At 41.6% G+C, this 15,450-nt stretch overlaps 1 protein-coding gene across 3 annotated transcripts in view; it reads right to left on the bottom strand.

Annotated features, from left to right (window-relative positions):
• Nucleotides 1-15,450, bottom strand: part of SYNDIG1 (synapse differentiation inducing 1) — a 285,643-nt gene that overhangs the window by 101,258 nt on the left and 168,935 nt on the right. For all 3 annotated transcript variants that reach the window (XM_053667201.1, XM_053667203.1, XM_053667210.1), the window contains one exon: nt 1,513-1,650. In XM_053667201.1, coding sequence (XP_053523176.1) covers nt 1,513-1,650 — 138 coding nt within the window. The remainder of the gene's footprint in view (nt 1-1,512; nt 1,651-15,450) is intronic.

The following is a 15,450-nucleotide window of genomic DNA, read 5'->3' as shown; positions in this document are numbered from 1 at the left end:
TAAGCCTTTCTCCAGGTCCCACTCTGTATGCCAGACCCCAGCATTCACAGTAGCCACAATCTCTCCATGGGGCCAAGACACCCCCAGATCTTGCTCCACCCACAGCTACCCAGACCCCTATCAAACCAGGGAGTCTTTCTTTCCCATCCATGCTTGTGCCTCTAAATAAGGGGGTCTTTGGCATTTATAGGACAAACTTACACAAGACATTCAAGTAGAGCCTCCAGTCATTCAATGGGCATGGAACAACTGTTCAGCCCAACCTGAGCAGTGCAGGACTTATCCATCACCCCTCCCCACATTCATTATCTTCCAGAGCCAGGACCACAGAGCAGTGCTGAGAAGGGCTCTACCTTATCTTTTGGCTCTTTAACCCTTGCCTTGAAGGGCCTCTGGAGTGTCCATGCCAAGAAGCACCTGGCCTCAGGTATATCACCACGAGTATGTCCACTGCTCTCCCCTGCATGGTGTCAGGAAAGGGGAGGCAGGTGAAAGAGAAAAGGGCATACTAGGACTCTTGTTACCAGTAAAAAAGAACTGAATCAATACTGAAACCAGCAAGAAGCAGTGACAGGTCACTGCTGAGCTTGGCCAAGGAATCTGTTTTCAAATCAAGAGATTTTAATGTTTCAAACAAAAGACGTGCTAGAGTAAGTTTTTTGTATCCTCATTCCCAGAGCCCTCGAAGCTGGAGAGGAAGTTCTAGTGCTGAAGGAAGTTCAAAGAGCCATGAGTGCAGTGTCTTGCTTTCCCTGGCCAACCCATGAAGCAGTCTATCTATCTGTTGGGCTGGGATGATGTTGCCAAAACCTCATGCTTTAAATAGCAAGTATAAATGTCTTTTGTTGATTACTAAAAATGAGAATATAGGTTATTTTTGAAAGAATACTCTTCTTTTGTTAGAAAAAATATTTTAACCTAGGTTCCATGAAGGCGTAATGAGGATGATGATTTTCAGTGAAAAAAAGGTTTGGAAACTATACCTTTAGACGTCCTCACACTGTACAAAGGAGGGCATGATCACCATCATGACAAACCATTTAATCTAGGAGAATGTTAATTTAGGCTGCTGTGCAACTAGAATCTATTTGATATGAATGAATATTTTACAAAGAAAATGAAACCCCCTTTATTCCACTCTTAGTAAGTTAGATATTTCCACCCTGGGCACAGAGCTTTCTAGTCTCTATGGGTCAATACCACTGTTTCTGCCCAAGTGCCTGTTTGAAGGCCAAAATCCTCAACTTACCTGCTTTTCCCCAGTGAACACCTGTTTCCGTCACTCAGCCTTTTTTTTTTTTTCTGAGGACTTCCCACCTTGCCTCAGCAGCCACAGGGAAATCCTATGATGACACTGAGGTGAGATGGCCTTGACCTACCTGTGGTACACTAACTACCCTGGGCCTTACTTTAACCATAAAGTAAAAACCCCTCTGCTGACATGAGTTGAACATCTTCTTGGGCTCTTTCCTCCCTATTAGCCTGGTATGCTCTGTGTGTGTGTGGACTTGCCTCATGGGACAGGTAGAAGGCTGCAATGCCCAAAGGCCAGAAGCAGCAGAGCATGGAGAAGACGCTGAGGCCCAAGTGGTCCTGTGGGGGCATCATGAGAAAGTTGTCCTCACTCTCTGTATCACTGGAGTAGTTGCTCTGCAAAAAGAACAGATGGGGATGGAACAGAAGTATTAATAAAGGAATCAATCTATGATGACCTCTGAATTTGGAGGCGGAGCCTGGCATAAGTAGAAGCCTCCAGGAAGGTTGTTGTTATTATGCCTGCAAGTACCTCTCCTCAAAAGGAAGCCCCCAGCTGAGGGAACCCCTGGCAAGAACAGGAAGAGAAAAATCCTGGGTACAAGTCTATTGGGTCATTTCACAGAAATAAAGTCGTACAGAAGACAATTACTTCACAAATTTTTGAGATGGAGGCCTGGATGGTGGGGGTAAAGGTCTGCTCTGCAGAAGATAGAACTGGGTAATCTCAGAAGGCACACACTCTTGTGGATTCCACTCTATTCTGAGGCAGAGTGATTTTTAAAAAGCAGTTCCAATGATTACAATGACCAAACTATCTCACAGAAGGCACACCAGAGCTCTAGGATGCTAAAGCACTGTCATGTGAATGTGCTTCCACCCCTACATGTACAGATAGAGAATGATTTTATTCTCATTAGTTATCCCACTTGCTGGGCCCCCACTACAAATCTTCTCTCACCAGTACATGGCATATGCATGATGACTCATCCCAAACTAAGGCCATTCTATGAACTTATTTTATCCAGAAATGGACTCACATTTAACTCCAGCTTTTGTCAGTTGCAGGAAATTTTTAAACATGTTCCATCCTGTTACAGGCTGGAGATATTCAGGACCACATTGCAGTGCATGCTGGCCACTTCGTCAGGTGGCTTCAGAGGCAGGTGGTCACCTGAAGTACCAGACCAACACTCAGGTGGGTGCCCCGAGTGAGCTAACACCTATGTGGGTGCCATTGACACTAGCACCACCACAGCAATGCACCCTCATGCCTCCCCTGATGTTCCTATGCAGATAGACACAGATGAAGCCCACAGGTAGTGACAATGTCCTTTTCTATTTTTAATGAAAATGCATATAAAATGCCAACCAGAGCCTCTAATCAGTGTACAGACAGTGGTAGTGCTTCAGTGAAATGACAGAAGTTTCCTCTTAGAACCCATTTTGTCTAGTTAACTTGGAGAAAACATACAAATTCTGATGGGCTCACTCAAATCACAAACAAGGACCTTTTGTAGAGGGCTTAATGATAGAAGTGGGTGACACACTGTCTACATAGCATCTGTCTACCCCAGATCTGCATGTCAGAGGCTCTGAGGTGTCACTTCACAGTTCCTTGCTGCTGGCTGGGCACTGTCTCTTCTCAGGTGAGTCACAAGCACAGGTGAGTTTGGGATCACACAGCATATCTTCCCCAGGGCTGTATCTGTGAAATTTATCTTCTTGTTACTCTGCAGCATCATGAATATGGTCTCCCCAACAATAGAGGGAAATGAAAATTACTGTTTCTATATCTGTCAGAGTAGGGAGCTAAACAGTTTTCAGGAATGCATAATTCATGGGTAATATTTATGGGTGGACTGAGGTGCACCCATATGCTTGTGTGATGCACATATGCCAACTCTTCTTTGAATGAAGGCTGTGCAGTGTTGCCAGGCAGAGTCTGAATATCTTCATAGCTGTTCCTTTCCACAGGCAAGTAACTGTGTCAACTCCAAGGTCTCCAGAACTCCAAGGTCTCTGGAAGCAAGCAACCTGAAATGTCAAGAGCTAAGTTGATAAGACTGGGCTGCACTTTGAGGGTCTTCTGCATAATGTGCCAAGAAGGTCTAAGAAGGGATAAACCTACAGCGGCAATCCTAGTTGGGCCATATACAAAGAGAACTCTGAGAGAGAGGAGCAGAACTGAAAGGACAGACGCGTACAGCACTCAACTCAGATACTACCAGTGGGTGTCCTCACACCTGTACACCAACTTGGTTGATGGATATTTGCTTAGAATTTTGGGGGGTGGTAGTTTTCATTCACAAAGAGTTTTATATACCTGAGCTCAGTGGATTCTAATAACTCTCGAAACAGGTGTTCTTCCTATTTTTATTGTTTTTCTGTTTTGCACAGGACAAAGCTAGGCTCTGAGAAATTGAAATCTTGCCAAATCACAGAACAACCTACTCAGTGGCTGCCCAATACAGAGCTCTGTACTATGCTAAGTCTGGACACCAAAACCATGGCTATGATTAAACTTCATTTTATCTAAGTTTTTTTTTGTTGTTCAAAGATGAGGTGTCTCCTCTGCCCTAAAGATTCTGATGATTTTGCATCTTTTTTTCCCCCACAGGAGAATTCTACAAAGCATTTATTTTTATTTTTTTATATTAAATTTTATTTAGTTACTTTTCAAGTACATTTTTTTAATCTATTTCTCCTATCCCACCCAACCCCCCCGCCCGGTCTCCCCCCTACCTCCCATTCACGCCCCCCCCCAGTCCTCATCTCTGTGTCTTTCATACTTGTTCCTCAAAATCTCTCCCCCCTTTTCCCCTTAAGTTCCCTTCACTCTCCCCTCTGGTCGCTGCCCACTTGTTCTCTATTTCAGTGTCTTTGTTTTTATTCTGTTTGCTTGTTTGTTTTATTCTTTAGCTTCCTGTCAAAGGTGAGATCATATGGTATTTGTCCTTCAATACCTGGCCTATTTCACTCAGCATAATGCTTTCCAGTTCCATCCATGTTGTTGCAAAATGTAGTAGCTCCTTCTTTCTCTATGCTGCATAGAATTCCATTGCGTATATGTACCACAATTTTTTGATCCATTTGTTTACTGATGGGCAGCTAGGTTGCTTCCAACTCTTGGCTATTGTAAATTGTGCTGCTATGAACATTGTGGTGCATAGGTTCTTTGAAATTGATGTTTTAGGATTCCTGGGGTATAATCCTAGCAGTGGAATTGCTGGGTCAAAAGGCAGGTCGATTTTTACTTTTCTGAGAAAATTCCATACTGTTTTCCATAATGGTTGTACCAGTCTGCAATCCCACCAACAGTGGACTAAGGACCCCTTTTCCCCACACCCTCTCCAACATTTGTTGTTTGTTGCTTTGTTTATGATAGCCATCCTGACTGGTGTAAAGTGGTATCTCATTGTGGTTTTAATTTGCATCTCTCTGATAGATAACGATATTGAGCATCTCTTCATGTGTCTCTGGATATTCTGTATGTCCTCTTTAGAGAAGTGTCTGTTCAAGTCTTTTCCCATTTTTTAATTGGGTTGGGTGTCTTCTTAGAGTGGAGTCTTGTAAATTCTATATATATTTTGGAGATTAAACCTTTGTCTGAGGTATCATTGGCAAATATGTTTTCCCATACAGTTGGTTGTCTTGCTAATTTAATACTGTTTTCTTTAGCCATGCAGAAGCTTTTTATTTTGATGAGATCCCATTTGTTTATTCTTTCCTTTATATTTCTTGCTCTAGGGGACATATCCGTAAAAATGTTGCTGCATGGAATATCTGAGATTTTCTTGCCAATGTTCTCCTCAAGGACTTTAATGGTGTCACGGCTTATATTTAAGTCTTTTATCCACCTTGAATTTATTTTGGTGTATGGTGTGAGTTGGTGCTCAAGTTTCATTTTTTTTTGCACGTAGCTGTCCAGTACTCCCAACACCATTTGCTGAAGAGGCTATCTTTACTCCATTTTATGTTACTGCCCCCTTTGTCGAATATTAATTGACTGTAGAGGGTTGGGTTGATTTCTGGGCTCTCTGTTCTGTTCCATTGGTCTATGTGCCTTTTTTTTATGCCACTACCAGGCTGTTTTGATTACAGTGGCTTTGTAATACAGTTTGATATCAGGTATTGTGATCCCTCCTACTTTGTTCTTCTTTCTCAAAAGAGCAGCTGCTATTCGGGCTCGTTTATGATTCCATATAAATTTTTGAAGTGTTTGTTCTATGTCTGTGAAATACGCCATTGGTACTTTAATAGGTATTGCATTGAATCTGTATATTGCTTTGGGTAGTATGGACATTTTGATGATGTTAATTCTTCCAACCCATGAACAAGGTATATATTTCCATTTGTTTCTGTCTTCCTTGATTTCATTCTTCAGGGCTGTGTAGTTTTCTACATACAGGATTTTTTTCCTCCTTAGTTAGGCTTATTCCCAGATATTTTATTTTTCTTTTTGCTATATCGAATGGGATTTTTTCCTTGATTTCTGCTTCTGCTGATTCATTGTTTTTATACAAAAATGCCTTTGATTTCTGGATGTTGACTTTGTATCCTGCTGTTTTGCCAAATTCATTAATTAGTTTGAGCAGTGTTTGGGTAGAGTCTATAGGATTTTCCATGTACACTATCATGTCATCTGCAACAGTGACAGTTTTGTTTCCTCCTTTCCTATTTGGATGCCTTTTATTTCCTTTTCCTACCTGATCGCTGTGGCCAAAATTTCTAATACTATATTGAATAGAAGTGGTGAAAGTGGACATCCTTGTCTTGTTCCTGATCTTAGTGGAAAAGCTTTTAGTTTTTTCCCATTGAGTATGATATTGGCTGTAGGTCTCTCATAAATGGCCCTTATTATATTGAGGAATGTTCCCTCTATTCCCACTTTGCTGAGTGCTTTTATCATAAATGGGTGTTGTACGTTATCGAAAGCTTTTTCCACGTCTATTGCTATGATCATGTGGTTTTTGTCTTTGCTTTTGTGTATGTGATGTATTACATTTACTGATTTGCGAATGTTGAACCATCCTTGCATCCCTGGGATGAATCCCACTTGGTCATGGTGTATGATTGTATTAATGTATCGTTGGATGCAATTTGCCAATATTTTGTTGAGGATTTTAGTGTCTATGTTCATCAGCGATATTGGCATAAAGTTTTCTTTCTTTGTTGTATCTCTATCTGGTTTTGGAATTAGGATGATGCTGGCTTCATAAAAGGAGTTTGGGAGTTTTCCATCCTTTCTTATTTTTTGGAATAGTTTGTGAAGAATGGGAGTTAGCTCTTCCTTAAATGCTTTGTAGAATTCTCCTGTGAACCCATCTGGTCCAGGGCTTTTGTGTGATGGGAGTTTTTTTGATTATTGCTTCAATTTCTTTTGCTGTTATTGGTCTATTCAGGTGTTATACTTCTTTTTCATTGAGTTTTGGGAGATTATATTTTTCTAGAAATGTGTCCATTTCCCCTAGGTTCTCAAGTTTCTTGGCATACAGTTCTGCATAGTAATTTCTTACAATCCTTTCTATTTCTGTGGTATCAGTTGTAATCTCTCCTCTTTCATTTCTGATTATGTTTATTTGTGTCCTCTCTCTTCTTTTCTTGATGAGCCTACTTAAAGGCTTTTCTATTTTGTTTATTTTTTCAAAGAACCAACTCCTGGATTCATTGATCTTTAGAATTGTACTTTTAGTCTCTATGTCATTTAGTTCTGCTCTGATCTTAGTTATTTCCTTTCTTCTACTTACTTTGGGCTGTTTTTGTTGTTGTTCCTCGAGTTCTTGCAGGCGTAGAGTATAAGGTCATTTGTTTGAAATGTTTCTGTTTTTTTTTAGGTAGGCCTGTATTGCTATAAACTTCCCTCTCAGGAGTGCCTTGGTTGTATCCCATAAGTTTTGGGTTGTTGTGAGATCAGTTTCATTTATTTCCAGAAACGTTTTGATTTCTTCCCTAATTTCATTCTTGACCCATTCATTGTTTAATAGCATACCATTAAGTTGCCATGATTTTGGGTGTTTTGGGTTTTTTCCTTTGGGGTTGGTTTCCAGTTTCAGTCCCTTATGGTCAGAGAAAATGCTTGGTATGATTTCAATATTCTTGAACTTGTTGAGGCTTGTTTTGTGCCCTATCATGTGGTCTATCTTTGAGAATGTTCCATGTGTATTTGAAAAGAATGTGTATTAGGTTTTTTGGGGTGAAGAGCTCTGTATATATCAGTTCGGTCCATTTCATCAAGGGTGTTATTTAACGCCACAATGTCTTTGTTGATATTTTGTTTGGAAGATCTGTCCATTTTTGATAGTGGGGTGTTAAAATCCCCCACTGTAATTGTGTTGCTTTCTATATCTTTCTTGAATTCCTGTAAGATTTTCCTTATATATTTTGGTGCTTCTATGTTGGGTGCATATATATTTATGATGTTAATCATAAATATATATGATTCTTTGGTGGATTCTTCCCTTGAGTATTATGAAGTGACCTTCTGGGTCACTCTTTATGGCTCTTTTTTTGAAGTCTATTTTGTCTGATATGAGAATTGCTACCCCAGCTTTTTTTTCTTGTCCATTTGCTTGGAAAATTTGTTTCCAGCCTGTCACTTTTAGTCTGTGATGGTCTTTTGTCCTGAGGTGGGTCTCTTGTAGGCAGCATATGTGTGAGTCATACTTTCTTATCCATGACGCTATTCTGTGTCTTTTGATTGGAGCATTTAATCCATTTTGTTTAAGGTTATTATTGATAGGTACTTATTCATTGCCATTTTTGTACCTATGTTTGTCTCTGTCTGTCTCTTTTCCTTCCTTTCCTTAAAGCAGACCTTTTAGTATTTCTTGTAGAGCTGGCTTGGTGGCAGCAAATTCTTTTAGACTTCTTTTGTCTTGGAAGCTCTTTATTTGGCCTTCTATCTTGATTGAGAACCTTGCTGGGTAAAGTAGCCTTAGTTGTAGGCCTCTGTTTCTCATTACTTGGAATATTTCTTGCCATTCTCTTCTTGCTTGGAGTGTTTCCATTGAGAAGTCAGTGGCTAACCTTATTGGGACTCCCTTGTATGTTATTTCTTTTTTCTCCCTTGCTGCCTTTAAGATTCTCTCTTTGTCTTGGAATTTTGCCATTTTGATGATGATGTGTCTTGAAATGGGCCTCTTTGGGTTCCTCTTGAATGGGACTCTGTGTGATTCCTGGATTCGTGTGACTTTTTTTTTTTTTGTCAAATTAGGGAAATTTTCTCTCATTACTCTTTCAAATATGTTTTCTATCCCTTGTTCTTCTTCTTCTCCTTCTGGTATTCCTATTTTTCGGATATTATTACATTTCATATTGTCTTGCATTTCTCTTAATCTCTCTTCATTCTTTCTGAGCCTCTTTTCCCTTTCCTGTTCTTTCTGTGAGATACTTTCTACTTTGTCCTCCAATTCACTAATCCGATCTTCTGTTTCATCCACCCTATTTTTAATGCTTTCCACTGTGTTTTTTAATTCAGAAATTGTATTCTTCATTTCCTCTTGGCCCTTGCTAATAATTTCCATTTCCTTTTTCATGTTGATATAGTTCGAGGTGAGATCATGATAGCTCCCCTGTAGTTTCTGGTAGCTGATTGTGAGCTCTTTGAACTTCCTGATAACCAGTGCTTTGAATTCATCTGATAGTTGACTTGCCTCTATTTCATCTAACATTCTTTCTGAGGATTCCTCCTTTCCTTTCATTTGGGGATTGTTTCTTTGTCTTCCCATTGTTTGTGAGACTCTTCTTGTTAGCCTCAGCTTCTTAGATTAATCTGTTTTGACACCCTGGGTTTATGGTATGAACTTTTGTGGTGGAATGCCTGTGAATTTCAATGGTGCAGCCTCTTTTGGTTATCCTGTTGTTCTCTGCTTCCACCTACTCAAATATGTAGCAACTTGTGGCTTCTCTTCTACAACAATGTGCAATTTGTCTCTCTGACTCTACTATTGGGAGGCCTCTTCTATGGGTCCAGCTCTGGTCTTTTCATATTTTCAAGTTGATTGTGACTCTTGTGGGTAAAAGAAAGAAATGATAAGGAAAGAAATAAAAGGAAGAAAGAAAAAAATGGTAGGGGAATGGAAGAAAGAGCAATAAGTTTAGAAAGAAAAGAAAAAGAAATAAAACAGAAAATCCGGGAAAAGAGGACAAAAGTATGGAAAGATGAAACAGTAATAAAGTTTAAAAGAAATAACAGATTACTTTAAAAAAGCAAAAAGATAAAGAAAAGGAATGTAGAAGGAATAAAGGTAAAAAATAAAAAAGAATAAAAATAAAATAAAGTAAAGTAAAAAAACCAAAAAACAAAAAACGCACAAACAAAAATAATCTCTCTAAAAACAACCTCAGAAAAGGAAATGTCACTTGTTGGCTTCAAACTAGCCAAACCGGTTTTTCTGGTTGCAGTTTGCTGAGGGTGGATTGTTGTGATTTTTTCAGCCAACCCCTCTCAGGACCAGACACTTGGTGCCTCTCCCCCAGCTCCCTACAATGGGGAACTAGGACTCCCTCACAGCCCTGCTCTCCCAGGGGTTACTGCCATAGTCTGGTTTGCTGTGTTTGCAGGCACCTGCACAGGCCTAGTTGCCTGGTTCCCTCGTGATTGAGCACAGGCCTGCCCCCGTTCAGTTGGGAAGCCTCAGACCCTCTGTCCAATCCTGGGTTTGCTGCCAAGCTGGGTGTGAAGCAGACCAGGCTGCCCTGTCTACTGGATTTAGAGCCCCAGGCTGCACCTCTGAGTTCTCCTGGGCTGGCAACCACAGAGTCCTTGGTTGGGGCCCTTTGTCCTCGCACCCTCTCTGTAAACTCTATCAAACAAGTCTCTCCTGGCCCCCCACCTTGCTTGGCCAGAAAGGGAGGGGGTTGAGGGTCTTAGCTCTTTTCCCAGGACCCCTCAGCGCCCTGGGCTTCCAGATAGTCTGAGGGGGGTAGACTGGAAGCCGGGAGCCGATCTGAGGACTGGGCGCCAACCTAGAAACTCTGTTTGCATGTCATGGCACACTGCGTGGTGTGTATCCCTTCTGCTCCTGTGTTTGTCTGGGTGCACCGGCCAACCTCTGGCAAAAAAAAAAAAAAAAAAAAAAAAAAACCCTAGGGATGTAGCAGCACCACGCTGGGCGCTGGACCCAGAAATGTGTGCAGGCTGAAATCTCCTCTGCTCCCCTCTGGTTCGGTCTCTTGGCAGGTCCGGTCCCAAAAATCCTAGGGAGGGAGCTTTCTGGGTGCTGAACGTTGGCCTAGGCGCCCTCAGGCACTCTCCCAGACACACTGTGTGTGGAGCGACTAGTTCCCCAACTTGCATGCAGGCTGAAGTTTCTTCCACACCTCTTTGCCTGGGCCACTTGGCCTGCCCGGCAGAAAAATCCCAGGGAAGGAGCCATCGGGGCGCTGAACGCTGTCCCAGGCGGCTTTAGGCACTCTCCCAGACACAGTTCCCACCAGGCTCTGGACCTCTGAGCTATGCACAGACTGAAATCACCTCTGCTCCCCTCTGGTTGGTCCACTTGGCAGGTCCCAGGCCCAAAAATCCTGGGGAGGGAGCCGTCTGGGCGCTGGAGGCTGTCCCAGGAGCCCTTGGGCTCTCGCCACAGGGCGCTGGTTCCCCTACCCTGCACTGGCTGTTTCTCCCTGCCCAGTCCCAGAGACTACTGTACAGCTGCTGTCTCGCTGCTGTCTCCCTACCGTCTGGTTCCTCCGTGAATGATGAGGATTCTAGTCTCTTATTTTCATATATGCTTGGCAACTGCTGGCTTGCTGACCTCACCTCCTCCGATCGGATAGGTTTCTGTCTCTTTTGTACTAGGAAGTGGTATCTGCTCCGTCCTAGTCCACTGCCATCTTGAAAAACCTGATTTTGTATCTTGAATGATCTGTTTCTGGTGCCTACATGAAGTCTGGTGCTGATAGTGGGCAGCTGAGAGTTTTTTCAATCAAATAGCCAGGTATGTGTGAACTGCTGCCACAGACCACAAAGACAGGCTGGCAACATCAACTTCTATCTTTGAAATTTCTTAGAATTATACCCCTATACTCATGAAGCAAAGAATTAGATTTCAGGGCACTTCACCAAAATCTCCATAGATTTTTATTTAAAAGGATAAGGGAAGCACACTATAAATTGCAAAGTGGTAGCTACATGGCACCAAAATAATTAGTCAGTTTTGATTAAAATAGATTTTAAAATAATTCAACCAAATAACAGTGTAGACAAAAAAATCCAAGCTCTCTTCATGTTCTCTCTTTCATTAGTGGGTTATAAGTGTCCATGGGCATCATGCTACATTCATACCAATAAACTAAATAGAAAAGATACACACAACTACCAACACAAAGGAATTCATCACATACAGAAGCTGTTTCTAATATTCTTCCTCATGGGTGATATTTGAAATTGGAATATTTATAAGGCAGAATGACAGCATTCCAATGGAGGTTACAGTCCATGTGAAGATCCTCCCCTTTGAGCTAAACCTTTGGAGGAGACACATGTTGCAAAAAAGTAGAGAAATGCACCAATTGCTGGGTTCCTCAGCTAGTATCCTGATGGTCTGGCCACTCACCCCTCAATTTTTCCATTCTCTATCCCATTTTTACTGCTACCACTACGTGGCATGGGTCTTAGTAATGTTGGAGTTTTTTTCCTTGTGATATTTTAATAAAATAATCATAATATTATGCATGATGCTGTGATAGTTCACAAGCCATGATATTTCATATTCACTGAGCTCCAAGAGCAAAGGCTGCAAGGGTACCATTTTAAGGGTGGGAAGCTGTGCTCAGCTGTGTTACTTAGTCTCACTCAAGCCTTACTCATTTCCCTATTGCCTCCCTCTGGGCTACATGCTGCCCTTTTATTCCCCCTGAACTTTGCTCCTTGTTACTTCTGGAGAGCATCTACATTGTGGCTTAGGGGAGAGAGCAGAGGATTAGAGAGAAGAATGTTACAGGACTGGGGTAGCCCAGAACACAGAATATCTCATGGAGGCTCAGTTTCTAAGAGCACAGCCTAAGAAACACATGGACAAGCATATAGGGGTATTTGTTCTAGACTTGCAGTGGTGTCCAAATGTTTGCCAAACTTTTTTTTTTCTTGTAAGCACTAGAAGAAGAAGAGTTGTCTTGGGCCACACACTAAATGCTCTGTGTCACATAATCACAAAAATATCATAATGTTTTAAGTAAATTTACAACTTTGTGTTGGGCCACAGTCATAGCCATCCTGGGCCATATGTGGCCCATGATCTGTAGATTGGACACCCCTGTTAGTGTTCCTGATAGCAGTGTTTGAAAACAGTAAAATTACAAAAAATTCTACATAGAATTCTATACAGTCATAAGAAATAATGGCATGGCCATTTATCAATTGCCCAGCAAAGTGGTTAATAATTAATAAAGTATTAACCAGGGTAGAAAGTGAATATATCATATTTCCTTTAGATATAAATTAGATGCTTCTGAATGGTGGGCATATCATTGCTGGGTTTTTTCATTTCTGGGTTTTAGTGTTTTCTATAATAAGCAAAATTTATTCAGCAATGGAAACTGTAAAGCTGCAGATGTGCTAATAAATTCAGGGAATTCCACCATCCTTTGTCCTCACGAAGAACTCATAATGTGGGCCTGTTGCTCAATGAGCAGCTTGCAGAGAAGAATCAGAAGGAACCCAACAGCACCCAAGGCAGCTCACTAAGATGCATATTAGACATGACCACTGGCTCCCTGGACCTGTCTTACTGAGGATTAAGATCAGAGGCCCTAGAGCTAACCATGACATCCACATCTAACCTGACTAGTACAGCAGCCACAGCCACATGGAGCTATTTAAAGTTAAATGATCTAAATAAAATATGCCTAACAATTAGTGCCTCAGCCACACTAACATATGCCAGTGCTTAATAGCCAGAGGTTGTTAGTGCCTAGCACACTGGATACCACAGATGTAGAGCATCTACATCATCTTGAGAAGTTTCTTTAGACAGCATTATATTATGTGGGCTGATCCTTCACTCTCTTCCACCCTTGGGGAGCTCTTTGCTGTTCCTCCAATATGCCCAGCATATGTTCTTGCCTCAGGACCCTTGTACTTGCTGTTTCTCATCCTGGAATTCTCTTCCACAGACACACACATAACTAGTTATCTCGACTCACTCAGAGCTTTGCCCAAATGTCATTTCTCATCAGATCTTTCCAGGATACCCTGCCAGACTGTTACTGGTGTCTCCCACCACTATCCCCATACCTGCCTGGTGCATATCTTTTGCTCCCCAGGTAGTATTGGCTTATTTACTGTCTGACTCCCTTCTTCTAAGCACTAGGAAGGCAGCAATCTTTGTATGTTTTATTTACATCCACATCCTAAGTGACTATAATAATGTCTGGGTAGCTCCGACCGAGTAGCTCAGTTGGTTTGTGTCATCCTGATATACCAAGGTTCTAGGTTTGATCTCCAGTCACACATATACAACAATCAACCAATGAATGCATAGATAAGTGAAACCATGAATTGATGTTTCTCTCACTCCCCCTTCCTCTCTTTCTAAACATCAGTAAGTTAATAAGCCTAGCAGTAAAAGACAATATATGATCTCACCTTTAAGTGGAACCTAATCAACAAAAAAAACAAGTGGGCAAAATAGAACCAGAGACATGGAAATAAAGAACAAACTATAGTAACAGTAACCAGATGGGAGGGGGAAGGAGATAATGGAGGAAAAAAGGGAAATTGGTCAAGTCAAGGAACATGTATAAAGGACCAAAGGACAAAGACAATGGGATGGGGGAAGGATTGAATGTGGGAGGTGGGGAGTAAGTAGGGCAGGAGAGGATAATGGGAGAAAAATGAGGGCAATTGTAATTGAGCAACAATAAAAAATGTACAAAGATGTAGTTAAGATAGAGGCATAGGTAGAAAAGCTTCACTTCCTCACACAAGCAAAGGAAGGACAACAACCAGTTTTTAAAAAACCAACCAGAACTGCCAGAATAGCAAACTGCAGGGAACTCTGACAACAAAGGAATAAAAAAAACATTCATTCACACTGGTAGAAATACCAGAGACTGGCAGCCAGGTAGGTGGAGAGGAGCTGCAGCAAGGCACTGGAGCACAGGGGCAAGGAGGGACTGGCTCACCTGGAAACTAAAGATTCAAAACCTCTAGCTGTAAAGTACTTTGAGGTCTGTGAAGGTGAGAGAAACCCCCAGTCTCTCAGGAGGGTTCTTGAAAAGTGGGGCTAGAGCACAGCAAGCAAGTGGCATCGTTCCCTCTCTGACTGCTCCCACACAGATAGCCTCACAGTGCAGCAAAGATGGTTGCCCTACCCTGGTAAATACCTAAAGTTCTGTTTCCTTACAATTTAACAGGTATGATGAGACAAAAAAGTATGTCCCAAATGAACAGATCAAAGCTCCATAAAAAGAGCTAAGCAATGAGGAGATAGACAACCTATCAGGTGCAGAGTTCAAAACATTGGTAATCAGGATGTAACAGGGTACAGTCAAGGTGGGGGGCCCAAATGGGGATTTATAATGGGGTCCAGAACTCAGGGCGTCCAGGTAATATCAGAGAAAAAAAATATATATATAATGTCCTTACCTCCACCACTCTGAGCTGGTGGAGGGGACACATGGAGCAGGGCCACTGATAGCTGTTTTGCATAGCAACAGCTTTGCAGCTAACTTCTGGCATGGTTATTTAACATATCTATGGCCTTTAACTGGCTTCATAGATATGTTTTTTAAAAATATTTTTAACATATATTTTATTAATTATGCCATTACATTTGTTCTATTTCCCCCCTTCATTCCCCTCCACCCTGCACACCCCCTCCCCCACCATTCCCCCCTTTAGTTTATGACCACGTGTCTCAAGTTCTTTAGATTCTATATTTCCCATACTATTCTTGCCCTCCCCCTTATCAATTTTCTACCTACCAACTATGCTACTTATTTTCTGTACCTTCTCCCCCCTTCTCCTCCTCCCACTCCCCTGTTGCTAACCCTTCATGTGATCTTCATTTCTATGGTTCTGCTCCTGATATAGCTGTCCTCTTAGTTTGTTTTTGTTTTAGGTGTGGTTCTTAATAACTGTGAGTTTGCTGTCCTTTCACTGTTCATCTTTTTTATCTTCTTTTTCTTAGGTAAGACCCTTTAACATTTCATATAATAAGGGCTTGGTGATGATGAACTCCTTGAATTTGA

This window comes from Artibeus jamaicensis, unplaced genomic scaffold, assembly GCF_021234435.1.
Source record: "Artibeus jamaicensis isolate MK-2021 breed Jamaican fruit bat unplaced genomic scaffold, CSHL_Jam_final contig_135, whole genome shotgun sequence".
In the NCBI taxonomy this organism is placed as follows: Eukaryota; Metazoa; Chordata; class Mammalia; order Chiroptera; family Phyllostomidae; genus Artibeus; species Artibeus jamaicensis.
Note: the sequence above shows the minus strand (reverse complement) of the source record. Positions and strands in the feature narration are given on the sequence as shown.